Source organism: Camarhynchus parvulus, chromosome 28, assembly GCF_901933205.1.
Source record: "Camarhynchus parvulus chromosome 28, STF_HiC, whole genome shotgun sequence".
NCBI classification, from domain to species: Eukaryota; Metazoa; Chordata; class Aves; order Passeriformes; family Thraupidae; genus Camarhynchus; species Camarhynchus parvulus.
In genome coordinates this window covers 4561189-4588990 of record NC_044598.1, presented here as the reverse complement: position 1 = coordinate 4588990, position 27802 = coordinate 4561189, and the positions used below count along the sequence as shown (strand labels likewise).

The 27802-nt window shown below is 51.0% G+C and overlaps 1 protein-coding gene across 1 annotated transcript; it reads right to left on the bottom strand.

The window, feature by feature from the left end:
- Positions 1–723: 723 nt before the first annotated feature.
- On the bottom strand, positions 724–27802 carry ATP8B3 (ATPase phospholipid transporting 8B3). Its single transcript, XM_030966969.1, has 25 exons — positions 27748–27802; positions 27147–27238; positions 25695–25808; positions 24599–24697; positions 24141–24202; positions 23517–23589; positions 23356–23426; positions 21919–22001; positions 20201–20359; positions 19577–19665; positions 18825–19018; positions 17894–18102; positions 14664–14852; positions 13437–13549; positions 12090–12208; positions 10719–10843; positions 10419–10494; positions 9350–9482; positions 8659–8926; positions 7661–7884; positions 5181–5264; positions 4233–4472; positions 3912–4050; positions 2779–2909; positions 724–1050 (listed from the first exon to the last, which is right to left on the bottom strand). The coding sequence occupies exons 1-25, from the start codon at positions 27800–27802 to the stop codon at positions 724–726; spliced, it is 3468 nt and encodes a 1155-aa protein (XP_030822829.1).

Sequence of the window (27802 nt, the reverse complement as noted above, 5' to 3'; positions counted from 1 at the left end):
GGTAGCTGGTGGCAGTGGGCAGAGAGCCTGGTGGCAGTGGTCAGTGAGCCTGGTGACAGAGATCATTGAGCCTGGTGGCAGAGGTCAGTGGCTGTCCCATCTCTGCAAAGCCATGTGCTCTCAGCATGGGGGTCGCAGTGCCGCAGCAGGAGCCCCCCAGGCTGGGCCAGCTCCTCTGCAAAGCCACCAGACAGGGCTGAAGGTGTCCCCTGGCAGGAGGGACCAGCCAGGTGTGCCCCGGCCCAGCAGGGCGGGGACAGCTACACCAAGTGGCAGCTACACCGAGGGCACAGCTGGGGTCCCCTGGGGGCACAGGGCACCCGCGGCGGTGCTGGGGGTGGCCCTGGCACACAGACTGTCCCTCACACGCAGGCTGTCCCTCACACGCAGACTGTCCCCAGCACACAAACTGTCCCCAGCACATAGACTGTCCCCAGCACACAGACTGTCCCTCACACGCAGACTGTCCCTCACTCACAGACTGTCCCTCACACGCAGACTGTCCCCAGCACACAGACTGTCCCCAGCACACAGACTGTCCTGTCCCTGACTGTCCCTCACACGCAGGCTGTCCCCAGCACACAGACTGTCCCTCACATGCAGACTCTCCCCAGCACACAGGCTGTCCCTCACACGCAGGCTGTCCCCGCTGTCCCTCACACGCAGGCTGTCCCCAGCACACAGACTGTCCCCTCTGTCCCTCACACGCAGGCTGTCCCTCACTCACAGACTGTCCCTCACACGCAGGCTGTCCCCAGCACACAGATTGTCTCTCACGCGCAGGCTGTCCCTCACACGTAGGCTGTCCCCGGTGTCCCTCACACGCAGGCTGTCCCCGCTGTCCCTCACACGCATGCTGTCCCCAGCACACAGATTGTCTCTCACGCGCAGACTGTCCCTCACACGCATGCTGTCCCCGCGGGTGATGAGGCCGCCGTAGCCCTCCTGGTGGGAGAAGGCGTAGCTGGAGCGGCGGAAGGAGCCGCGGGGGACGTGCGAGCGCAGCTCCACCGGGGGCTCCGGGTCCCGCCTGGCCCTCAGCTGGATCTTCTGCAAGAGATCACGGAGATCAGGGCTGCGGACAGATCCCAGGAGAGCCCTCAGCCCAAGGGGGGACATGAAGGTGAGGAAGGCTTGTGAAGGCTGAGCTAGAACAGAGACTAGACAGAGCTAAAGAATAAAGCAGGGATTTATTAAAAGGCCTCCATGGATCCACCTTGGGCAGCACAAGAGCCCAGCCAGGGCTGCACACAGGATAAAACCCAAAAGGGTCACAAAATGCACGACCGGGTAGGGGGTCTCTCACTTTGATCAGTTCTGCTCCATTTGCATATTGGAGTTCATTGTCCAATTCCAGCCCCAGCCCATGCAGTCCTATCCTGCTTGTTTTTCTCTCTCCAGCCCACGTTGTTTGTGCTCTTGGGCTGAGATTTGGATCATTTGTCCTTGGTCCCCAGCTGGAGCAGGAATTGTTTTGTCTCCCTGCTCTGTGCACAGAGCTCACCATCCCCTCATGTGAACCCAGACCCACCCACTAAAGCAGCACAGAATGTGAAAAATAGAAAAGCTCAAACCTTTGAGGCATCAAAGGGAGCACAGGGGCACCTCCCTCAGGGCACAGCTTGGCTCCCAGCTCTGCAATGACCTGATCTTCCATGGGGATGAGGATGTGGGGATTCTCCTGAGGATCTGCAAAGCTTATGGAGCTCTGGAGCACAGTGTCAACCCCTGCTCTCACACGGGCTGTGGACACCTCCCAGGCAAACCCACGGTGGGACACATGGTAGGCACAGGGACACCCTCCACTGATGCCTCAGCTTTTGGCTTTTCTATTTTTCACATTCTGTGCTGCTTTAGTGGGTGGGTCTGGGCTTCATGTTAGGGGACGGTGAGCTCTCTGCACAGAGCAGGGAGACAAAATAATTTCTGCTCCAGCTGGGTACCAAGGACAAATGATCCAAATCTCAGGCCCAAGAGCACAAACAACATGGAATGAAGAGAAAAAAACAAGAAGGATGGGACTACATGGGCTGGAGCTGGAATTGGACAATGAACTGCAAGATGCAAATGGAGCAAAACTGATAAAAGTGAGAGACCCTGTAACCAGGTGTCCATTTTGTGACCATTTTGGGTTTTATTTTGGGTGCAGCCCTGGCTGGGCTCTTGTGCTGCCCAAGGTGGATCCGTGGAGGCCTTTAAATAAATCCCTGCTTTATTCTTTAGCTCTGTCCAGTCTCTGTTCTAGCTCAGCCCTCACAAGGCATCCCTACCAGGACAGGGTTTGGATCCCAGCTCCACCACGACCTCCTTTTCCATGATGGGATGGGGGATGTGGGGACTCTCCCAGGGGGCTGCAAAGCTCACAAAGCTCTGGAACACAATCTCAACCCCTGCTTCCCCCTGGACTCCTCTGAAGGTACAACCCACAACCCCAGCGGGGGTGAGCTCCACCAAGGCTGGGGTGGCACCAGGACCTGCACCAGACCCCAGACCCTCCTGGGGGCTCCTGGAGGACAATTCCTCACTGCAACTAAAAGCAGATCCTCTCCAAGAGCTGGGTCAGGTGTGTGGGCCCAGGCCAAGCTGGGCCATGGAGCAATTTTGGGAGAGGCCCCTGGAGTCAGAGTTGGTGCCAGTGTGATGAAGGACCACCACAAGTGGGAGCACCAAGGAGAGGTGACATGTCCCAGGCTTCCCTGGGGAACCTCCCCTTGCCATCACCAATCCCAGACACTGGTGGGAAGCAGGCCCTGCCCTGCCAGTGCCCCCAGCCCTCACCTGCTGGGTGGTGGCTCTGCCCAGGGTGGCACGGACGGCGTGCACGGTGAGCGAGGGGAGGGTGTTGACCACCAGGGACAGCAGGACCACGAGCAGCACATAGGGGTCAGTCAGGGCATTCCAGCTGGCATCTGTCAACACAGGGGAGATGTCTGGGTAGGTGTTCCAGATTGCAAGGCAAGGTACTCTATTACCTTCTGTATGGCAGTTGTCTTCTGTCAAGTGGGCAGTTTTTCCTTATCTCTTCCACAATTACTCCTCCCTCGGGAGGGGACATCTGCTGATAACAGCTATTGAATGTCACTGCATGACTGATAAGAACCACAGCATCCCATTGGGAGATGTGAGCCCAGAGGGAGGAGCCAAGCATTCCTGCCTGGATATAATCTGAGATTTCAAACATTCCTGCTTGGATACAATCTGAGATTTCAAACATTCCTACAATCTGAAATTTCTAACATTCCTACCCGGATATAATCTGGAGATTCTGGAACACCAGCACAGCTTCTCCACTGGATTTCCCAGAGGAACAGCAGCTGCCTCTTCCCCTGGATCTTCAGAGGAAGAGACTGCACCCTTTCTACAGGATCCCTGCTCCAGCAGAACCACCCCTGACACTGCAGGAGGGCTGCAGCCACAATTCCAATGGGACTGCTGCCAGCACCCTGACCCACAGGGTGTCAGGTTGGGTTCTGACTCTGTCAGTGTTGTTCTAGTGCACTGCATTGTTTATTTTATCTTTTTATTTTCTTCCCTATTAAAGAACTGTTATTTCCTGCTCCCATATATTTGGCCTGAGAGCCCCTTCATTTAAAATTTATAGCAATTTGGAGGGAGCAGAGGGTTTACATTCTCCATTTCAGGGGAGGCTCCTGCCTTCCTTAGCAGGCACCTGGCTTTCCAAACTGAGACAGTAGGGATGGTGGAGAGGGAACAGGGAACAAGTGCTGGGGGACAGGCCCCCAGCCAGGAAGGTGCTGAGGGCTCTAAAGAGGAGATGGCACCTAAAGTGGAGTTAGAAGTCAAGGCAGCAGTTCAAGTGGCAACAAGGAGATGATCTGCAGGGTGGGAAACAGCTCCTAGCACCAAGGCCAGGGAAGGGAAGGGCCGTGGGGATCCCCAGGACACCTCACCTGGGAAGCGGAAGATGGCAGGGGCTATCCTGTAGGCATCAATAGTTTGGGTCAGGAAGGAGAAGAGGCAGAAGAGGAGCAGGCTGGCTGTGACCATCAGGAAGGACAGCACTGTCCAGTACTGAGTGTCCAGGACAATCTGGGGACAGAGAACACAGTCTCACAAGGGCCATGGTGACCCTCTTCCATCCAGCTGCTTTGTCCAAATCCCTCTTCCATCCCAGGCACAGCATCCCCCAGCCATGAAGCCTCTGGGGACAGTGCCAGGGACCCTAAAGATCTGCTGTGGGGCAGGATAAGCAAGAGCAGATCAGTGCTCACCTCCACCAGGACCGAGAGCAACGCTGACAGGGCCACTGTGACGGAGAAGGACTCATAGTCACCCACGACCTTGGTGCCAACATGGTCCTCAAAGGCCCAGAGCGTGATGTAGAAGCTGATGAGGGAGGTGCCCACCCCGTGCAGGAGGGTGACACCAAAAACACGGTAATTGAAGAGCTCGTCCTGCTGCCCAACCACGTAGAGCTCAGGGAACTCCAGGCTCTTCTTGGCACTCACATCCTGCTGGGAGAGCATCCCAGAGGGGATGCAGGGATTGGGGGAGGGAGGGAATCCCAGAGGGGATGCAGGGATTGGGGCAGGGATGGAATCACAGAGGGGATGCAGGGATTGGGGCAGGGATGGAATCCCAGGGAGGATGCAGTGATGGGGCCGGGAGGGAATCCCAGAGGGGATGCAGGGATTGGGGCAGGGATGGAATCACAGAGGGGATCCAGGGTTGGGGCAGGATGGAACAGGGGATGCAGGGACTGAGGGAGGGAATTCCAGAGGGGATGCAGGGATTGGGGCAGGGATGGAATCACAGAGGGGATGCAGGGATTGGGGCAGGGATGGAATCCCAGGGAGGATGCAGGGATTGGGGCAGGGATGGAATCACAGGGGGATCCAGGGACTGAGGGAGGGAATTCCAGAGGGGATGCAGGGATTGGGGGAGGGAGGGAGGGAATTCCAGAGGGGATGCAGGGACTGGAGGACCAGGATGGGGCTGCCCCACCCCACACACCCTCTGGGACAGCTGCAGTGGGTCCCTCTGCCCTCTGGGGTGACTGGGGACAGGCACCCCAGGACTGAGGGCGAGCTCCAAATGCCCAGCAAGCTCCCAGTGCCCTGTGCTGGCACCAAGGGCTGTGGAGATGGGGGCAGTGGCTGCCAGCTGGCTCCCAGCTGCCAAGGGTGGCACAGGGCTGGGTGAGCCCAGGGAAGCCGTACCTGCTCCAAAAGGCCCACGGACAGCACGGGATAGGCAGTGTAGAAAATATTGTAGAGTGCGAGGAACCAGCCCTCATACAGAGGCTAGAAGGGAACAGGGAGAAGCTGTGAGCTTGGAAAGACTCACAGAAGATGTCCAGGCCTCAGGACACTCCGATGCAAACATGGAAATCCCCTTGGACTTGCCCCATCCCCTGCATCAGCCCCATATTGTCTGTTGGATCATGCTGCAGACACAGATGGGGCTGGAGCTCCACGTGTTGCTGGTCAAGTCACACTCAGTGATGGCCCTTGGGATCAAAGCTCCTATTTTAGAGGAAACCAGCTTAATGCACATGGGATCCTGCATCTGTCCAAGCCTGAACTGCAGCTCACAAGTGTGGAAGAGGTTTTAGAGCGACTTCTGTGAGCCAGACAGAAGTTTGATATGAGGATCCATGTTTACCCCTGAAAGAATTTCTTACCAAGGTCATTGACATAGAAACCAAGAAAGAAAGAAGGAGAAATAAGAGAAACCTACAACTGTCTACTCCAATAAGCACTTTGTTGGTCTTTCCTGACCAATGAGTAAAGTCTATACTTATGAGTCTTGTAAGGATGTATAAAAAGCATGCATGCTATAATAAAAATGGGTTTGAAGCCTTCTGAAAATGGAGTGTGCTGCTTTGTATTGTCTCTGTCTCTACTACGACACACAAGGAGATCCTGAGTTTCCCCAGGGTGCTTTCCCAGTCCAGCCAGGTGAAAAGCAGATAACCAGTGCAGATAACCAGTGCAGATAACCAGTTGTGCCTCAGTCAGAATTTGGACATGGCGAGGGAGAAAAGGGGAGCAAGGTGGTGATGTGGACACGTGTCCTCCAGGCAGCCCCAGGCACAATCCCTGCAGGGGATCCTGAGCAGAGGGGTCATAACTCTGGTGCAGAGACCTCCACAGGATGGATGTGACCCCCTTGTCCTAGGGTGATGTTATGATGTTTGAATCCCCATTCCTGTGTTCTGTTTATGCTGGATATCATGTTCTGTGCCTTCAAGACTGGCTCTGAAGAGCGAATGTTTTGTTTTGGTTTTGCTCTCAGCCGCTCCCCCACGGCTGGCGGGACACAGACAGGGCAGTACATGGTGCTGCTTTTGCTTTTTGCTTTGCTCTCGCTCTTGTTTCTGCTTTGCTCCTGCTTTGCTCTTGCTTTTTGCTTCTGCTCATTAGTTTAGCTAAGCAGTCCGATTTTTTCCCTGGACTGTTTCTCCTTTCCCTTTTTTGGACCTACTTGAACCTGCTCCGGACTGGGGCCTGGGAAACACCGAGAGTTTGCACCTTGTGGCTGCAGCAGCTGCCCCAGCACAGGACAGACTGATAACACAGCGACCACTCCTAGGAGAGACTTTCTGAATTTGTCATCTTTTTCAGAGCGGTGAAAGAGTGGTGTCATCTGCCCCACATTGGGGCAGATGGTGAAAACCCAGCTCGGTTGGCTTTTCACCTCTACTAACAAGTCATCCCACTCTTTTGCCACAGAGACGGGTTTGCTCAATAATAGCTGCTCGTAAGTAGCTCGCTTGGGTTTCAGGGTGGCAAACTTAAATTCATTTTGCTTGTTTTTTCTTGCTAGACCATGATGCAAAATGTACAAGGGTTGATCTTTGCTGTTTACAGCTGAGTTTTCATTATTATTTCATCTTTCCCTTACAGTACGTAGTCTCTATTGTGCCAATGCCTATACTGGGACTAGTAAATGCTTTAGTAGGTTGTGGGTATTGTTCATTTTGTGTGCTGGGGGATGCTTTGCCTGTTAAATAAACAGGTTCTTTTCACTTCTCTCCAAGGAATCCTTCCCGGCCCAGTTGGGCACATGGGCCATGTGGGTTTGCTTTCAGGAGGGGCCCTCTTTTGGAGGTTTTCTCCCAAATTTGCCCTAAACCAGGACACCCCTGCACCCCTTGTTATACGTAAAAGTTAAATTACGTTAAATTAGGGTATAGTTCAATTACATTGTATTAATTATGTTATATTAATTGTATTATGTTACGAGGAGGGGCTTCTTAGAATGTTCTAGGAGAAGAGTCCAGGATTTGGTGGAACAGTGGTCTGGCGGGGCAAGGTGAGGTCAAAGAGGGATTGGACAGAAGACCTGACCAATCATTCGAAGCCCTGCAGAAACAATTGGTCCAGAATGAACGGTGTTAAAGACCAATGAGAAGCCTGGAAATGGACCAATCACCATGAGGATCCAAAATGGACCAATCCTGGACTCAAAGGGGGCTATAAATGGGGGGAGTTCAGTTGGGTGGAGGCTCTTTTCGGATACTCGTTTGCTGGGGGGAGTGCAGTGCACTTGGGGTTAGCGCATTGTTCTGGTTGTGGCTCACTGTGGGGGTGCCTGGGCTTATCCTGGGTACTCCATTCCTTGCAGCTATTTTAATAAATGAGAACCTCTTTCCTTAGAGAAAGTTTGGCCTCATTCATATTCATAACACCCTCACCTGGGCCGTGAATCCACTGTGGAAAGCGAACCACACCTGGGCCAGGAGGCCGGCGAAGGTCTTGTAGAAGAAGCAGCGGAGGAACTTGCAGATGCGCAGGTAGTTCCAGCGGCCGTGCACCAGGAGCAGGCGCTGCAGGAAGGAGAACTGGGCCAGGGCGTAGTCACTGCACTGCACGGCCTGCAGCCCCTCCAGCCCGCTGATGCCCACCCCGATGTCCGCGGCTGCGGGCGGCAAACGCACACCGGGGGAGCTTGGGGGGCAGCTGGGGGCTTGATGTCCCCATGGGTTATTGCAGGGGGATACAGTATGGGTAAATGAAGGTGATACAGAATGTAATCTTATTCCCTAGAGTTGCAGCTGAACCAATTACTAAAGATTAGGAGCAGGCCTGAATTTAACAGGCCACACCTGTAGCCAATAAGAAGGTGTTATAAAAGAGTGGATTGGTGGGAACTGGAGTCAGTTGGCTGCTGTGAGGACAAGGAAGAGTTAGTGCCTAGAGGAGCTGCCAACGAGAAACATCAAGGAGGTATGAAACTCTGGCAATATGGAACCCTTGCAATGTAATGACAATAGAGCTTTTGCGCTATAATGACAACAGGTTGTCCCCAGGAATGTGAATCCAGGAGTGATGGACAAAGGGAGCAAGACCCTCTGTGCCATGTCCTGGATATTCTAGGTGTGGTGTGAGAGCACAGCCCCGTGTCAGGGCTGCTGGGAGGGGCAGGGATAGCTCTGCCAGCTGCCCACGCTGGGGTTTGAGGGTTCATCAAGGTTCATCCCAGGTGCCAAAAGCACGTGGGCTACCGTGCACTTGTCTCGGGCTGGTCCCTGTCCTGTGCCTCTCGCTGCCCTCCCAGCAACAGTTTGGGGCTTCCCCTCCCAGCTCCTCACCCCAAAGGGGAGGGTGACATGCTGGAGATGACAAATGGGGCACCACCATCACCAGTGGGACACACAAACAGAACCCCAACCTCCCCCTGCCCAAGCCTCACTTTTGATCATGTTGACATCGTTGGCCCCGTCCCCGATGGCCAAGGTGACGGCCTTCTTGTGCTTCTTCACCAGCTGCACCATCAGGGCTTTCTGCTTGGGGGTCACCCTGCAGCAGATCACGGCCTGGCAGCTGGTGGCCAGGTCCACAAAGGCCTTCTCCACCAGAGCCCCCTGGTCCTGTGAGGCCTCGGCCCCGCCACAGCACAGCCACCGCCATGGCCACCCCTTCTCCTCCTTCAGCACCTCTCCCGTGTGCAGGATTCTGTCCTTGGGGGAGAGCACACGTGGCTGGGACCTCATCCACAGCCCTCGGAGCCCTCAGATCCTCAGCAATGCTCTCAAATGCCCCAAAAGAGCGACTCTGGTTTTTCCCAAGCTCATCACAGAGTGCTGTGACCATGAGCCCAGGATGTCCCGGTGTGACCACGAGAGCTTGTGATCCCCACCCAGCCCGTGCCACCCCAGAGCACTGGGCAGCTTTGGCCAAAGCCCCCCAACACCAAATGCTCAGTGCAAGGTTGTTCTCCTCCCCACCCTTCATTCTCCAGCCCCAAATGGGCTTTTCCCACCTTCTGGGCAGGAGGAGCACCACGTCCTGCCCGTGCCGGTGCCACCCAGGACTCTGATACCACCAGGGCAGGAGCAACCATCAGGCAAGGAGCAGAGAACAGCCTCCAGGTGCCACCTTACCAGGAAGTCCCCGCTGATGATGATGGCTCTCTTGTGGCACGGAGTCTCTGGGTGCTGCTGGGGGAGGCTGCACGGGGTGTCCCCACGGCCACTGAGGTTGTTGTTGCTCTCCCAGTAAGCCTGGAGGATCTCACTGTGGGAGGAAAGGGGGGTTGGACATGAGCTGGGGACACTGGGAATGCTGATGAGGCCTTGGTCATCTCAGAGCTAGGGAGATGGGACTGTGGTGGGAACAGGAGGAACAAAGAGGAGATTCACTCATATCAGAAATCAGCCTGCTTTAGAGGCTGGAGAGAAGTTTAAACCTTTTCTGGGCAAAACCTGCCATGGAAGAGCGTGGGGTGGGAGAAGAAACAGGTGGGAAGGCCTGGAAAAGCATCAGATGAAGACTATGGACATCCAGGCTGGCACAGAGCAGGAGAAACTCCTGTGGCTGAGCCGAACTCTGCCCACCCTGCCCCAGTTCCTCTGCCTGAGGTGTCCCCAGCAGGAACAGCAATGTCCTGAGCCAGGAGGTGATAAGACCCAGATATTGGGCTTATCCCCGAGCGATGCAGGCCAATCTGGATACCTCAGTCCCTCTGGGAGACAGAGTGCCCGAATACCCAGTCAGCTCACAGCCGCTGGCTGCCCTTAGCAAGCTCAGTGATTTCAGCTCTTTAGTGATTCTCAGCTCTCTTAGGATTCCAGCTCGAACGTGCTTGCTAGGGCGCCTTTAGCTGGGGCCAAAGCAGACGCGAGAGAGGAGAAGAAGGGTCCTGGTGGTTCCACAGCGATGGTTTATTGAGGGGTCTGTGAAGGGTTCCAGCGACAGCTCTTCTTCTGTCGAATGGGCTAAAACAGCCCCTTTTTATAGGGTATAGGGGGATCCAAACTTGTCCAATAGTAAGGGTTAGGGGAAAAGTGACTTATGGGGTTACAGAGATAAGCTATGGGGCGAGAGGTGGAAGACAGGAGCTTATTTTGCTGTCTCATCATGACTCAGCAGTTCCTACTGTTAAGTCTCAATCCTCCATGGAGCTCTTGCAAGCTCTATGGAGTCTGCTACAATGAGGGAACGGTTCCTCACCTGACCTCCTTCTCCTCCAGGATCTCCATGTCATCTGTCAGCAGCCTGCAGGCGTAGCCGATGTTCATCGCGGTCTCTGCAACACCCAGCTCTCAGTGCTCCACGGTGCTGCCCACAGCCCTTGGCTCCAAGAGCCCTTGGTGGGCAGCAGCTCCTTCCCCTGCCTCAGTTTCCCCTGGCAGGTGGGATGTGCTGCGAAGGGAGCAGCAGGACCAGTTCCTGCCCACTCCCAGTGGCCCTTCTCGTCTCTGGTTCTGGTCGGGGGAGGAGCTCAAATTTTTTGTGGGGGTTTCTACTGACCTTGTTTGTCTCCTGTCAGCACCCAGACTTTGATGTTGCCCAGTTTCAGCAGCTGGATGGTCTCAGGGACTCCCTCTTGCAGCTTGTCCTCGATGGCTGTGGCCCCGAGCAGCTGGAGGGGGTGCCTGGGTGTCATGGCACGGGGCAGGGCAGGACACGGAGGTGGGAATCACCCCTGCATCCAGCCAGCAGCCCTTGCTGGGGGTGACACAACCTGACATCTACAGCCTGACACCCCAGTGTCCACTGGCATGTCACAAAGTCACCCCTCGGGGCAAACTCCACCTGTCCTGCCCCAGGGAATGGGTGTTGGGTTGGACACTTCACCTCCTCATTGCTCCCCTCTGCTGCCCTCTGGGGCACAGAGAGCTCCTCCTGACCCCAGCCCCGCCCTGTCACTGACATATTTTCTGAAAAATACCTTTGCCAGGATTTTTCTCCTGAGAAGCTGAGAAACCTCAGAAATGAAATATAAACAATAATTATCTGCTGCCGTGGAATGTGGCAAGTACATCTTTGATTGGTCTCATGTGGATTGTTTTTACTGGATGACCAATCATGGTCCAGGTGTGTCGAGCCTGTGAGCAGTCACAGGTTTTTATTATTCATTCCTTTCTAACCTTCTGATGAAATCCTTTCTCTCTAATTTTTTAAGTATAATTTTAGTATAACATTTATAATATAATTGTAATGAAAAAAAAAAAAAATTTTAATAAAAATATTTTTTTTAATAAAAAAGTGTAGAATGTAAGATGAAGTAATAGATGAATAATATATAAATTTATATATGTTATGTGATATTATATATTTATTTTTTTTATAATATTAATATAATATATATAATATAATATAATATAATATAATATAATATAATATAATATAATATAATATAATATAATATAAAATTTTTTTCTGATGAAATATTTTTTTTTTTTTTTTTTTAGTATAATTTTAATATAACATTTTTAATATAATATAATTGATATAATATAACGGAATATAACGTAGTGTGATATCATGTAATATAATATAATATAATAATATATCTAATATGGTATAATATATGATACATATAATATATTATATATACTATTGTAGATATTATAATATATAATATATAATATTTAAATTATTTATATAATATATAAATATATACTATATATTTATGTAATATAAATATAATGTAATATAAATATAATGTAATATAACATAATGTGATGTAATAGAATAGAATAGAATAATAAATCAACCTTCTGAAACATAAAATCAAGATTCTCATCTCTTCCCTCGTCCCAGTGCCCCTCAAACACGGCCACAGGTCCCACCTGCAGGTTCTGCTCCATCTCCTCGTAGAGCCTGTCCAGCTCCCGCGCGCGGTCCCGCAGCAGCGCCGCGGCCTCGCGGTGCCTCCGGCCCCAGGCGCGGAACTCGGCCTCGCTCACCTCCCTGCTGGCCACGCACAGCGTCCTCAGCGTCTCCTCCGCAAAGCGCTGCGGGGAGGACACATCAGCACTCCCCTCCCGCAGGAGTGTGTGGCAGAGCTGTCCTTTGGCCCCTCAAAAAGGAAAGAGGCCCAGAAGTTTCTCTCCTGGATTAGGTGAAAAAGGAATCTCATAGGCCCGGGGGACTTCACCTCAAACTAAAGATAGCTAATTGGACAGGAGCCAAAAAGTCCTGCCTGAGCAATTAACTAGAAAAAGAAGTGAACAAAGAACCCCTGGCATCTGGCTTGGTTTTTCTCAGTTTGTTATTTTGCCTTTTATTAAACCTTTTTGTTTCCAACACTGCAACAGAAGCCATCCTGCTGATTTTTATGCTTCCAAGGGTAGCTGAGCTGTCTTGGGTGTGTTATAGGCCTCCGAGAGCTTATGAGACCTGGCTCGAGGAGGCTCCTGTAACATCCTCCCTCCCCAGGAGATTGTGGGAAATTATATGAAAAGTAGAAAGTAAGGACAAATAGAACAATGCTCTGTGTATTAACACTCGGCTAGAATAACTCCCTAAGCTGAAAAAAAATATATCTAGTGAGATATTAGGGAGTTCTAAGCTTAATAATGGAGCTTATAATGTGTTTTAAGGCTTACAAGCAGGTATTGTATTCTAAATAAGCCAGCATTGTTTTAACCAAAGGTACGTGTGCTTATAGTGGTTGGATAGAACTACTGTCAATGTGCTTTTGCTTTGTGTGATTGGTCAAAAAACTTATAAAGTGAGTTGTAACATTGAGTTCTTTGTCTGCTGCTGGGGACATGAGCTGATGGCATCTTCCCATTGCCATAACCATGTAATGAGACTGATGCTGAAAAATACAACAGCTTGAGAAGTGCTCCCCAGCAGTCCCATCTCGTTTGTGATTTGTACATAGATCCCCAAACAGCAATAGAGAGGGCCAGGAAACTCTCACAGGACCAGGGCATCACCCCAGGCCAGCCATGGGCAGAGCCAGAGACACTCCAGGACCTGGGCATCTCCCTCCAGGCTCCAACTCCCCCCATCCTCCAGCATCCCCACGAGCATCCCTGGATGCAGCTGCTCCATGCAGAACACCAAAGGTGGAATCCATTCCCTCTCACCCCCTGTCCCAATGCAGGTGAGGCTCCTAGAGCAGAAGGCAGAACCAAAACCCCTTAGGCAGAGGGAGGAAGAGCAGCAGGACACCCAGCCCAAGGCCAGCAGGAGGCAGAACAGTGCTGTCACCCTGGGCTTTGTGGCACTCACATCCAGAGCCCTCTCGGTGAGGCTCTCCTGGGGCCCTCGGCTGCGCAGCCTCTCCAGGATGACGGTGTCAGCACCCTTGGTGTAGAGCCGGATGGTGCCCTGGGGGTCTCGCACTGCCAGGGAGGGGAGGACACCTTAGGGCCCCTCAGAGGTGGCTCCCGTTCACTGCTGTCCCTGCACGGTGGCCGTGCCGGCCCCAGAGGGCTCGCTGGTGCTTTTCCATCTGTGGCCATGGGGAGCACAGGAGTGTCCCCTGGTCTGCACCACCACGGGGCAGAATCGGGGACTGTCAGTTCCTCACACAACTCCTCTGAGCCCTGGATTTAGTTTCCTCTCTCTTGGCTGCTCAAATCCTTCTTGGCTGCCCTGACCGAGGTGAGCAAATCCACAGGGATGACCAGGATGACCCTCGGGAGCCAGCTGTGGATTTACTGATGTTGGAACTCAGTACATCCCTCTGGGTGTCCAGAGTTGCTGAGGACCCCGCCGGGGGGCTCGGAGACTCTGGCATGCAGCCCAGAGCACCTGGGGATTTGATTTTGACCCCTGGAACAAGTTGTCAGCTTTGTATGAGGACCTGAAAGTCACAGAAGTTTAAATAGTGTAATAATAAAATTATCACAGGGTGAAAATGTAGATTTTAGGATTTTTGGTATGGAGGTTATGGGGACAAGATGGAGGAATTTGGCATGTCCAGCCTTTCTTCTTCTTGTTCTCCATTTTCTGCTGTGATGCTGGCACTTTGGGATTGGTTTAGAGTAGAAGTGCACTGTCTAACAGAGGTGATAGGTATTGGGAATTAAGTGTAAATATGTTATAAGCAGTTTGTAGTATAAAAGACAACACCACCTTGGGAGCGATCAGTGTGCCTGTGGCTGCCCTGCTGAGCAGATCTCAGCTCGGCAGAAAGAAAATTTTATAGATAAGAATTAATAAACAACCTCAAGACCGAAAACTGAAGAGAACTCTGACTCGTTCTTCAGACGCACAAGCCAAAGCAGAGACATCCTGCACATCTCAGGGCAGCAATGAACAACCAGCTACCCGAGATACTTCCTCTCTCTTGGCTGCTCAAACCCTTCTTGGCTGCCTTGACTGAGGTGAGCAAATCCACAGGGATGACCAGGATGACCGTCAGGAGCCAGCTGTGGCCACCTGCAGCCATGCCAGTGCCATCCCTTGCGGGGCTGAGCACAGAAGGGGCCTGCGACAGCCCACCCCACTCACCCAGGACAGACATCCTCTTGCGGTCGCTGTTGAAGTCCAGCATGGCCAGCAGCTCGTAGGTCCTGGTCCTGCCCAGCTCCCTGATGGTGATGGAATCCTGAGTCCGGCCCAGGAAGACGTAGCCCAAGCTCCTGGCTGCCAACACCAGCGCTTCCTCATCCGGGGAGGCTGCCTGGTAAACCAGCTGGTCTGCAGGAGGGGAGGAGGAGGGTCACACACAGAGACTCCCAGCAAACCCCACTGGGACAGCTGCAGTGCCCCGTTCTTGCCCAGCTGTGACACCCTGAGCTGGAGCTGCCAGGCTGGGGAAGCCCAGTCCTGCGTGTCTGATCTGCAGAGGGACTGGGGACAAGGGATGAAGGGACAGGACCCAGGCAATGGCTCCCACTGCCAGAGGGCAGGGCTGGATGGGATATTGGGAGTCAGGAATTGTTCCCTGTGAGGGTGGGCGGGCCCTGGCACAGGGTGCCCAGAGCAGCTGGGGCTGCCCCTGGATCCCTGGCAGTGCCCAAGGCCAGGCTGGACAGGGCTTGGAGCAGCCTGGGACAGTGGGAGGTGTCCCTGCCATGGCAGGGGTGGCTGGCACTGGCTGGGCTTTGAGGTCCCACCCAACCTCAACCATTCTGGGATTCTATGCTCCCAGACAGGATTATCCCCCTTGTGCTTCTGCTCCCACCCATGAGCTCTAAAACTCCCCCAAACACAAACCCATGGCACAGGGACAGTGGCACGAGCCCCCCATGGGCTCTCCCACCCCACAGCTGAGCTTTGCTGGGTTCTCCCAAACCCCACCACGGCCCCAGAGCCCCAAGGGGCAGCTCAAACCCACCACCCCTGTCCTCCACCATGACGGTGTGGCAGAGGGCCAGCAGCCTCAGGAACTCCCTCAGCACTGGGTCATTGTCCCTCTGGGCGGCTTCCAGCAGCGTCACATCACAAACACCCGACTTCTGCTGCCCAGGGTGCTCCCAGCTCAGCCCCGAGCCCTGCAGGAGGCACAGGCAGGATGCAGGAACCCAGTGGGGCCGAGCACAGGGCTCTGTGTCCCCAGGGGCACCAGGATGTGACACAGTGGCACTCTGGTGTCCTTCTGTCTTAGGCTGGAAATGGGAATGTGTGCTCTATTCCTATCTGTGGAGCAGTTCTGTTATTCTGTCCATTGGACAGTTTTCTTCATCTCTCCCACAGCCAACCCTCCCTCCAGGAGATCTCTGCTGTCCATGGCCACTGAGTGTCCCTGCAGGGCTGATCCAATTCCAGCATCCCATGGGAGATGCTGCGCCCAGGGGAGGAGCCAAGCATTCCTACCTGGATCCAATCTGAGCCTGGAGCAGCACAGCAGCCTTTGCCCACTGCATTGCCAGAGGAGCAGCTTTCTGCTGCCCTGCATTGCCAGAGGGAGCCCAGGCCCATCTGCAGCAGCCCTGGAGCTGCAGAGGAAAACTCCCCCCTTGTGCAGGATCCCTGCTGCAGCAGCAGCACAGCTGGCACTGCAGGAGGGCTGAGCCCCCATGGGATGGGGCTGTGCCACCCCCTGACACACAGGGGGGCAGGGCATGGTCTGACTCTGGCAATAGGTTTTTGTTGTTTGTACTATTGCATTTGTATTTTTATTTTTCTTAGTAAAGAACTGTTATTCCTACTCTCATATCTTTGCCTGAGAGCTCCTTAATTTCAAAATTATAATAATTCAGAGGGAGGGGGTTTGCATTTCCCATTTCAGGGGAAGCTCCTGTCTTCCTTAGCAAACACCTCTCTTTTCAAACCCAGACACCTTCCAAGGTGTTCTTCCCCTCCCTGTCTGTGTGAGACCCCCAGGGCACAGCCCCAGGCCAGGGGCTGAGCCCAGCTCTGCGCTGCCCACACCAAGGAGGTGAGTGCAAAACAGCTGGGAATGAAAAACCCCTAAAAATCAGAACTGCATCCTTTTATAACTCCACTTCCTCTGTCCTGAATGACAAACTCACCAGGCCCCTCAAAGAGCCTGGACCCTGTTGGGAACCAGCTGAGCTCCTCAGCATCAGGCTGTCCCTGGTGTCACCAGTGTCACCAGTGACAGCCCCATGGCACATGGGAGGGGGCTTTACTCACCTGTAGCTGTTTGTTCTCACGGCCTGTGCCTGAACCTGCCAAAATAAAAATAAGCCCATTAATAGAGGGCTATTAAATATAATAAATTAAAAAAAAAAAAAAGAAACCTCTAACAGCTACCTATTAAATTTAAAAATTATATATTTTCTTATAACAAAAAACTTATAACTTCTTTAAATTACAACCAACTACTTACTCCTTTAAAATCTCACAACCTCTAAAACTAATATTTATCTAAGCAATAAATCATTCTTAACCCAAAAATAATCCCATTCCTTCATTAAAAACAACAATTATTTTAGTTTGGAAGATGTTAGTGGGGGTGTGTATTCTATTCCCATCTGTCAGAGCTGGGGCAGTTCTCTGCTGTTCATGGGCAGTTTTTTCTTTATCTCTCCCACAGCCAACCCTCCCTCCAGGAGATCTCTGCTGTCCATGGCCACTGAGTGTCCCTGCAGGGCTGATCCAATTCCAGCATCCCATGGGGAGATGCTGCGCCCAGGGGAGGAGCCAAGCATTCCTACCTGGATCCAATCTGAGCCTGGCACAGCACAGCAGCCTTTGCCCCCTGCATTGCCAGAGGAGCAGCTTTCTGCTGCCCTGCATTGCCAGAGGGAGCCCAGGCCCATCTGCAGCAGCCCTGGAGCTGCAGAGGAAAACTCCCCCCTTGTGCAGGATCCCTGCTGCAGCAGCAGCACAGCTGGCACTGCAGGAGGGCTGAGCCCCCATGGGATGGGGCTGTGCCACCCCTGACACACAGGGGGCCAGGGCATGGTCTGATTCTGGCAGTGGTTTGTTTTCTTTTTTGTACTATTGCATTTGTATTTCTAATTTTTCTAGAACTGTTATTCCTATTCCCATATCTTTGCCTGAGAGCCCCTTAATTTCAAAATGATAATAATTCAGAGGAAGGGGGTTTACATTTTCCATTTCAGGGGAGGCTCCTGTCTTCCTGAGCACACACCTGTCTGTTCAAACCCCCACAATAATAAATCCTGCAAAGCCCCAAAACCATGAGGGATGAGGACAAGGAGAATTCCTACCAACACCAATCCCCCTGTCCCAAGCACTCAGCAGGGGTGGAAAGAACCAGCTCCAGGTTCATCTTAGCCCTACAAACCAATCCCAGCCCTGGTTACCATAGATGGTCCCGTTGACACAGCATTTCTTGAAGCTCATGATGTTCTGGGTCAGGGTGCCCGTCTTGTCTGAGAAGATGTACTGGATCTGGCCCAGCTGGTCGCTGAGGCTGGTGCTCCTGGCCTCAGCTGGGATGTCCTTGGCACCATAATACATCTCCAGGTCCCAGTTGATGAAACAGCTGTTCACCAGGTAGATGAATTCAAACCTAGGGAGTGCAGGAGGAGAAAACAGGGAGAAGGAGATGGTGCTCCTCACAGCCCAGGGGTGCTGGGGACCCGAGACAGGAAGGAAGGGCAGGGGGACATCCTCACTATGATCCTACTGCTCTGGGCTTGGGGGAGGCCAGAGGGTTTTCATCACCCACTGGGTCCCATCCCTCTGGAATTCTGGCCCTTGCTGACCAAATTCACAGATCTGGAGGTCCAGTGAAGGGCCCAAAAGTTTGGAAACAGCTTTTTCCAACATAAATTGTGATTGTTGGCTGCACAGAGCACCTGTGCCCTTCTCCTCCCCATCCCTGCTGCTGTCCACAGGAAGCCCAGTTACATCTCAGATCCTGCATCCAGGGAGCTGCACCTTCCTCAGAGCCATCCTCAGCCTGCCCACGACTCCCAAGATCCCACCCAGCCCTGCCCTGTGGCAGTGGAAGCCATTCCCTGTGTCCTGTCCCTCCATCCCTCATCAGGGGTGCCCAGGGCTCACATCCCTGTTCTGCTTTTGCCCTGGGAAGATCCCAAAGCACAACCTTGGTGTTTGTAGGACACACACCCCATCCACCCTTCCCCTCTGCTGGCTAAGGGAGCACCTGGGAATGACCTGGGCCACACCTGGACCTTCATTTTGGGGCTGTGACCAAACTCCAGGTGAGGAACAAGGGCAGGGGGTGGGTGCTGGGCTCTGATCCCCACCAAGCTCCGTGGTCCTTACGTGATGTACATGGACATGGGGATGATGATGCTCAGGAGGATGGTGAAGCCCCAGAAGTTGAGGAAGGCCTGGTGGGCAGGGCTGGTGTGCTGGTAGAGAGCAGCCAGGTAGCTGTGCTTCTCCTGGAACGTCCTGGCCCAGAACCCAGAGGCCACAGCCAGGCCCAGGGACGTCAGCAACAGCAGCAGGAAGATCTGGGGTGGAAACCAGCATAAGTCCCAAGATGAGAAAGCCTCACAGAGCCCACCAGAATCTTCTCTAGAAGGCTCCAGGGAGTGCTCAGAGCCCCTTGCAGGGCCTGAAGGGGCTCCAGGAGAGCTGCAGAGGGACTGGGGACAAGGCCTGGAGGGACAGGACCCAGGGAATGGCTCCCAGTGCCAGAGGGCAGGGCTGGATGGGATCTTGGGCAGGAATTGTTCCCTGGCAGGGTGGGCAGGCCCTGGCACAGGGTGCCCAGAGCAGCTGGGGCTGCCCCTGGATCCCTGGCAGTGCCCAAGGCCAGGCTGGACAGGGCTTGGAGCACCTGGGACAGTGGGAGGTGTCCCTGCCATGGCAGGGGTGGCACTGGATGGGCTTTGAGGTATCTCACAACCCAAACCTTTCTGGGATTCTCTGAACATGTAAAACTCAAGATATTTTGCCCCAAATATTGCAAGATGAAGAAAAGCAGCACCACCCAAGCAAGAGGCCTCTCATGAGGAGCCCTGAGGGCCACCCCAGGAGCAGGGCAGAGGTGTTGGTCCCACACCCACCACGATCACCAGCCGGTCCATCAGGTGGTCCAGCTTGGTTTTCTTCCTCTTGATCTTCCCAGAGTTCCTCATGATTTTGGAATCAAACCCTGGGCAGGAAACATTTCCAGAGTAAAAATGCAAGTCCCCAGAAGGTCAGTGAGGCTGCTTCCCTCCATGGTGACACCTGCCCTCCCCTGAGGAGACCCTCCCTCCATCGGTGTCCATGGAGCCGTGGCTGCAGGCTCCAAAACGTGATGCTCACAGCAGCTCTCAGCCCTCCCTCTCCCCACAGCTCCCCGTGGCCTGAGCTGGTGGGCTGGATCTGGGATGAGTGGCAGTGCCCAAGGCCAGGCTGGACAGGGCTTGGAGCACCTGGGACAGTGGGAGGTGTCCCTGCCATGGCAGGGGTGGCACTGGGTGGGCTTTGAGATCCCTCCCAACCCAAACCATTCTGGGATTCTCTGAACATGTTAAACCCAAGACATTTCGGACCAAATATTGCTGCAGCTGGGGGGTAACCCGGGATGAGGAGAGGTTTGGTACCACCGCAGCATCTCCTCCACCTTGTGCCAGCTGGGAACGGCACCTGCTGGCCCTGGAATGGCTTGGGCAGCTCCAAGCCGCCGGGGCAGGGACACTCGCCTGCGTAGAGCACCAGGCCGTAGCAGAGGGCGGTGTTGCGGACGCGGCAGCCCCGCAGCAGGATCCGGTCCCCGTCCAGGCCGTGCGTGCGGCCCCGCCAGCGCAGCGTGCCCGTGAAGCTGTGCAGGCGGCTGTTGGGCTCCTCGCACCTCACCCGCCCTGGCACAGGCAAGGTCAGGGCACAGAGAGCCTTCCTCCCCTCTCAGCCCCATCATCCCCCCAAAGAGGGGTGCTCGGGTGGGAGAAATTGATTTACAATGGTAAAAATGTACATTATTAGTGTTAAAATACGCTAGTGCACTTGGGAAATCGTATATATATATATATCCTATAAAAGTATTAGCAGTGTTGTGTGGCAATAGTTGACAGGCTGAAAAAGTTGTAAAGCGTTATAAAGTTAAAAGTATATAAAATGAAAAATTATAAAAATGAAAATGTAAAAAATTATTAATGTAAAAATTATTAATGTAAAAATTATTAATAAATTTAATAGTTTTAATAGTCTAATTAAATTAATTCAAATTAATTATCCAAAATATTTCATAATAATTTAAAATACTTATTTAAAATAATGTTAATTATTTCGTTATAATAAAATTAATAATGTAAAAATGTAAAAATGAAAATTATAAAATTATAAAATACGAATTGTAAACATTTATTATTTTTTATAAAATATTATAAAAATGAAAATGTAAAAAAAAGAAAGTTAATCATGTAAAATTATGAATAGATTTAATATTTTAATAAATTAATATTTTGATTATTTAATTAATTAAATTTATTTAATTTAATTGTTTACAATAATTTTAATAATTTAATAAATTGTAATAAAATTAATAATGTAAACATGTAAACATGAAAATTATAAAATAAAATTTGTAAAGATTTATGATTTTTTATAAAGTATTATAAAATGAAAAATTATAAAAATGAAAATGCAAAAATCATATCATTAATGTAAAAATTATTAATAAATTTAATACTTTTAAATAAATGAATAATTTTAGTAATTTAATTTATTTAATTTATTTATTTAATAATTTAAACTAATTTTAATAATTTAATAAATTATCGATAAAATTGGTAATGAAAAATGTAAAAATGAAAATTATAAAATAAATACTTATAAAAATTTATGAATTTTTTATAAAGTATTATAACCAAGAAATAGGTTGGCTTCTGATGGAATGCCATAGAGTTTTACATCTCTTATGTCTCACCCTTCATCGAGACTGAAAATGGAATAAAATCTTTTCAAACACCTCTCGGTTACCCTGTCTCTTTAAAAAGCTGAGAATAATCCAACACTCGGGGCCTCCTGGGAGATCCAGGTGGGTCAGGGCATCTCCGGGTGGGATTTGGAGGGCTCAGATTAAGGCTCAGGGAGGTTGGGCAGTGCAGGAACCTCACTGGAGAAGGTACAAACACAACCCCCTTCGCCCCCAGGGCCTTGGAGAGGGGAGTTCTGCTCCCTGAGGAGGAGCAGCTGGGGCTGGGCTCAGGTTTGGGCACCCAGAGCTTGGTTCCAGTGTGAAAATCAAGATCCAGGGCAGGGGGAAGGTGCCCAACCCTGCTGGATCCATCACAGGAGTGATGGGCAGTGCCTCCCACGAGGCCTTTGGTGCCTCTTGCTGGACTGATGGGAGCAGAGCATTCCCAAGGTCCACCCCATCCCAGTGGGATTGGCCACGTCCTGCCCCAGGCAGCAGACTCACCATCAAAGGCAGCCATGCTCTCCTCGCTCTGCAACTCCTGGTGGGTCACCAGAAGGGCCTGTCTGAACTTCAGGTTGGTTTCCCTGTGAGCAGGAGCCAGGGAAAGGAAAATAAAACAACCCTGTGGGGTGACAGAGCTGTTCATCCTCCTGTCAGGCCCACGGGACAGAGACAGCCATTAATTATCAGCTAATTACTCAAGTGGTGGCAGTGACATGCCAGAGAGGGACCTGTTGTGCTACATGTGCAGGAAGAGCCCTTGCCCAGGGATCCTGCCCTTAAATCATCCTGCACAGGGGCTGCGAGGGAGCTGGGACATGGAGACACCAGCCTTAGGTGCCAGCTGCTCTGTAGAACCCTCAGCAGAGCTTCTGGACTCCCACTTTCCAAATTTGTGGGTTAAATCTGCATTTCTGGGGTGTTTGCAGGTTTGGGTTTTGGAGGATCTCCCGTATTCTGTGATTTCCCCTGAACCCTCCCAGTGCTGGGGGTCCCCAAGACCAGGGTCTCTGGCCCTGTTCCCCGATACCTTGGGGCTTAATTTTTTCTGTTCTGTTTTGGTGAGCAGCTTTTAGCTTTATATTAAGGATATATATAGGATATACAGGAGATATGTATATATGTGTGTGTATGTGTATATATATATATCTCCTATATCCTATATATATCCTATATATATCCTATATATATATAGGATATATAAATCCTATATATATATATATCCTATAAATGTATATATTATATATATACTTCCTCTATCCATCTTATATATAATCCTATATATATATCCTATATCTTATATCTATCCTATAGATATGTCTCCTATATATCCATCCTAGATATATATATATATATATATATATATATATATATATATATATATAATATATATAGGCTATATATAGATATATATACATCTCCTATATATAGGACATATATATAGGATATAGGATTTATACTAGGATCTCTTCACAGGCTGGTGAAGACAAAACAATCCTATTCCAGCTGCAGACTCAAGGACAATCCCTCCAAACTTCAGGCCCAAAGCACAAACAACATGAAAATAGGAGGGTGGGCAAGCAAGCAAAGGAGGATGAAACTTCATCATTTGAAGCTGTTAACTGGACAATTAAACAATACAATTGTTGTTAATTGGACAATAGCTAACTCCTATATGCAAATGAACTAAAACTTATAAAAATGTGAGCTCTTGTGCCCAAGCCCTTTTTGTTTCCATTTTGGAGCCATCCAGGCAGAGCCATGACTGCGGCTGTGGCACTGCCAGGGTGTGACCTAGGAAGGCACTGCAATAAATATCCACTTTAACCCTCTGAACTCCATCCAGCCTCTGTTCCAGCTCCTCAAGGCATCACCCCCGTGGCCACAGGGGTCCCTGTCCCTGTCCCTGTGCTGTCCCTGTCCCTGTGCTCTCCTCACCCATCAATGTCCGCGGTCTCCACGTAGCACAGGCTGCTGGGCTCGGAGCTGCACAGCAGGAGCAGGTCAGCCTTGAGGAGCAGAAAAGGGGGAGAGAGCAGCTGGATGAGCCCCTGGTCCCCGCTGTCCCCAGGGCACAGCTGGCTCTGGTCCCCCCTCACCGGGACAACGCTGTCCTTGCGCAGCCGCACGATGTCCCCGACGCAGATGTCGCGCCACTGCCGCCAGCAGAACCTGTGGGGACACCCAGGGGACAACTTTGTGTCCCTGCAGAGCAGTGGGATGGGGGGCTGGGGGTGTTTCAGCCCGTGCCTGTCCCAAATTCCTGCAGGATTTGGGTCTCCAGGTTCTTGTGCCACCTCCAGAGGGCTGAGCACTGAGGGTGGCACAGGAGCCGTGTGTCACATCCATGTCCCTGTCCCCACAGGTGACAGGGGCTCTCAGCACCCCACCTGAGCACATCTTTCCCTGGAGCAGTGCTGGGCAGAGAGACATCTCCATGGGTTGGATCTGATGGCCTGGAGGAATTCTGTGGCCAAGGGAAGCCTCCCCCAGCACATCTCAGCAAACTGGGGCATTTTCAAACCTGCTGCCCATGCCTGGAACATCACCAATCCCACAGGAGGACCTGTGGCAGGTTTTGGGAGGTGATGGGAGCTTGCAGAGCCCGGGACAGTCCCACCAAAGCCCTCCTCAGCTGCTCAAGGGTTCTAACCTCTCACTCAATGGGAACACAGGTGTTCTGGATGTGGCAAACACAGGCACAGCCCCCCAGAGCCCCTCACCTGGTCCCAGCCAGGATCTCACAGGGCCTGCTGTTGATGCTCCTGTCACTGCGGTGACGGCCCTGCACAGGACAGACAGACAGACCGAGGGGTGGGAATGGGCAATGCCAGGCTCTGGTGTCCCACAAAAACACCCCCCTGATGCCACCACCTCCCTCCTCACCCCAGAGCTGGGTTCTGACCCGTGGGAAAGTTTGTTCTGATGAATGAAGAGGCTGAATCCCCCACAAGGTGTTTCTGGGGACCCACCTGGTGCTCCAGCCTGTGGTCAAGGTACCAAAAGTGACAGAAATGAGGGTTTGGACCCCAAGGGAAGCAGCCAGGGCGTGACATCTTTCCCAAGGGAAAATAAAAACCCATGTGGATGTGGTGGAGTAGGGGATCCATCAGGGCAGCAGCCCCTGAGCCCCTCAGCCCTGCTGTTCCCCTCCCTGTCCCCAGGGCCACCCCACACTCACAATGTCATCGATGAGATCTCGCAGCCCCCGGATGATGAGGAGGCAGCTCAGGGGGAACAGCAGAGTGTACCAGGGCAGTGTGGAGATCTCAGGGAAAGTCTGGAGAACGAGAATTTTACAGCCCTGACACAGCTCCTGTCCCACCCTGGGGCTCTTGATGTGACTGAGTGACTCCCTGGCTGGCAGGAACCCATCTCAGGATCCCCAAATCAACTCTTCTGCTACAGACACCTCTTTTGCTGGGATTTCACCTCTTTCTGAGGTGTGCAATGCTCTGGGATCTCTGAATTTGGAGGGATGAATTTCTGTTTTGGTGTGGACAATCTGAGCTTCAGCTCCATGCGAACCAAACCAATTTTATAGAATCAAGGAAAGATTTGGGTTGGAAGGGACCTCAAAGCCCATCCAGTGCCAGCCCTGCCATGGCAGGGACACCTCCCACTGTCCCAGGTGCTCCAAGCCCTGCCCAGCCTGGCCTTGGGCACTGCCAGGGATCCAGGGGCAGCCCCAGCTGCTCTGGGCACCCTGTGCCAGGGCCTGCCCACCCTGCCAGGGAACAATTCCTGCCCAAGATCCCGTCCAGCCCTGCCCTCTGGCAGTGGGAGCCATTGCCTGGGTCCTGTCCCTCCAGGCCTTGTCCCCAGTCCCTCTGCAGCTCTCCTGGAGCCCCTTCAGGCCCTGCAAGGAGTCGGTTCTGATGGAGGGTTTGGATCCAGAGCTTTATTCTGGCCCACAGGGCTCTGAATGCAGCACCAGCTCCAGCAGAACTCCCTGAGCCCGTGGCTGCTGCTCCTTTGAACCCCGGGGAGAGGGGCAGGGAAGGGGTCGGGAGCCACCAAGCAGGGACAGGAGGGGAGGGACAAAGGGACAAAGGACACCTGGATGGCCCAATGCCCCCCAGGGATAGAGGGCATCCTTTGGATCTGCCAGTCTGGAATGCCAGGACTGACAGACAGCGCTGGGAGGGGAAAGGAGAGGGGACTGACACACCTGGCAGGGAATTATCAGGGGAGGGACCCGAGGTTCTGAGGTAAACCCTGAAATCACAACACAACAATTGTTCATATTCCAATACCCATGGGGTGCCCCGGCCCACCTGGAGGAGGATGACGAAGACGAAGTAGACGTTGGCCATGCGGTGGAACTGCTCGTAGAGGTTCAGGGGCAGGAAGGTGAGCAGGTTGTACTTGGCTGTCCTGATGGCATTGCCCTGGGGACAGGGGGCACGGAAATCAGGGACCTGCTCTGCAATGCCAGAACATTCTGCTGCTCTTAGGATTTCCCACAGCACAAGAGATGCCTTAATTATCAAAGCCATAAGGGAAAACATTGATAATAATAATAATAATAATAATAATAATAATAATAATAATAATAATAATAATAATAATAATAATAATAATAATTATTATTATTATTATTATTATTATTATTATTATTATTATTATCATCATCATCATCATCATCATTATTACTATAATCAATAATTTATATTTTTAATTATTTATTATGAATACATTTTCTTTAATTTTACTTTTATTATTTATTAAATTTTATTATTTATTACTATTATTATTTATTAATTTCTTATTATTTATTATTCAATTTATTATTAATGAATATTCTAGTTATAAGAATATTTGAAAATATTTTTAATATTATTATATATTTTATATTATGAATAATTTCTATTTTAATTAATTTATTTCAATAGTATTTTTATTTTAACTGTATTATATATTTATTAATAATTTTTAAATTATTATTTCATATATATTTCATATATATTATTTTATTTTTGTTTTATTTTTATTTTAATTGTATTATATATATTATTTTTATTACTATTTCATATATTTTTGTTTATATTATATTATATTATATTATATTATATTATATTATATTATATTATATTATATTATATTATATTATATTATATTATATTATATTATATTATATTATATTGTATCATATTATAGATAATTTTTAATTTTTAAAATATTATTTAATATATTTTTATAATATTTTTACATTCTTTTTATTTTAATCATATTGTATATATTGATGATTGACTTTTCATTATTATTTCATATATTTTTATTTTTAATATATTGTTTTATTTTTCTATTATTTTATTTTTAATAGTAGTATGTATTAATTATTATTATTAATTATTATTTTTATATATTTTTACTATGTTGTTTTATTTTACTATTATTTTTGTATTATTATTTTTATAATATGTTCTTTTAATAATTTTTTTCTCCTCACACAGAGCACCACTAATGTTGCTTTTTCACTTTCTTTTGGGGAGGGAAGGGGAGGGGAGGGAAGGGAAGGGGAGGGGAGGGAAGGGAAGGGAAGGGAAGGGAAGGGAAGGGAAGGGAAGGGAAGGGAAGGGAAGGGGAGGGAAGGGAAGGGAAGGGAGAAGGGAAGGGAAGGGAAGGGAAGGGAAGGGAAGGGAAGGGAAGGGAAGGGAAGGGAAGGGAAGGGAAGGGAAGGGAAGGGGAAGGGAAGGGAAGGGAAGGGAAGGGCCACCCTGGCTCACCGAGTATTTCCTCTTGCTCAGGCAGAAGGCAAATTTCTTCCTGACCTGCCTGTGGTAGCTGCGGTCGTTGGCTCTCACCTCCCAGGTGAAAGCTGGAAGAGCAAAGGGACATCCCCCAGCCCCCCTGGGAGCCAGGCCAGGGCACAGGGCACAGGGCACAGGGCACAGGGACCAGTGGTGGCCGTGGCCGGGGTGGCTCCCAGGGGCACGGGGACCTTGGGAGCTGCAGGCACAGCTGGGTCTCAGGGTCAGTGACAGGGGATGGAGAGCAGAACATTCCAGAGCTGCAGGGGTGCTGCCCACGCCTCCCCCGAGGCTCAGGATCACCTCGTGGGCTCAGGGCTTGGTTCCCAGCGGGCTCAGGCCCTGCAGGGTGAGCCCCCAGCCTTTGGGGCTCTGCTCATTCCTCTCCCAGTTCCGTGCTTGCCATCCCAGTGCAGACCCTCCAAGCAGGGACCATCCCAGCCCTGCTCCCAGCACCTGCCCCTGCTCACCCCAGACCTCTCTCCTTCCCCATTCCACGCCCGTGTCCCACACTCAGCTTCCCCATAAACCATCTGAAAGCAGCAAAATCCCCAAACCACACCCAAGTCACACTGACCTGGCACCTGCTGCTTCCCACGTGGGCAGCCTGGGGCTGGGTCCTGCTCGGCCAT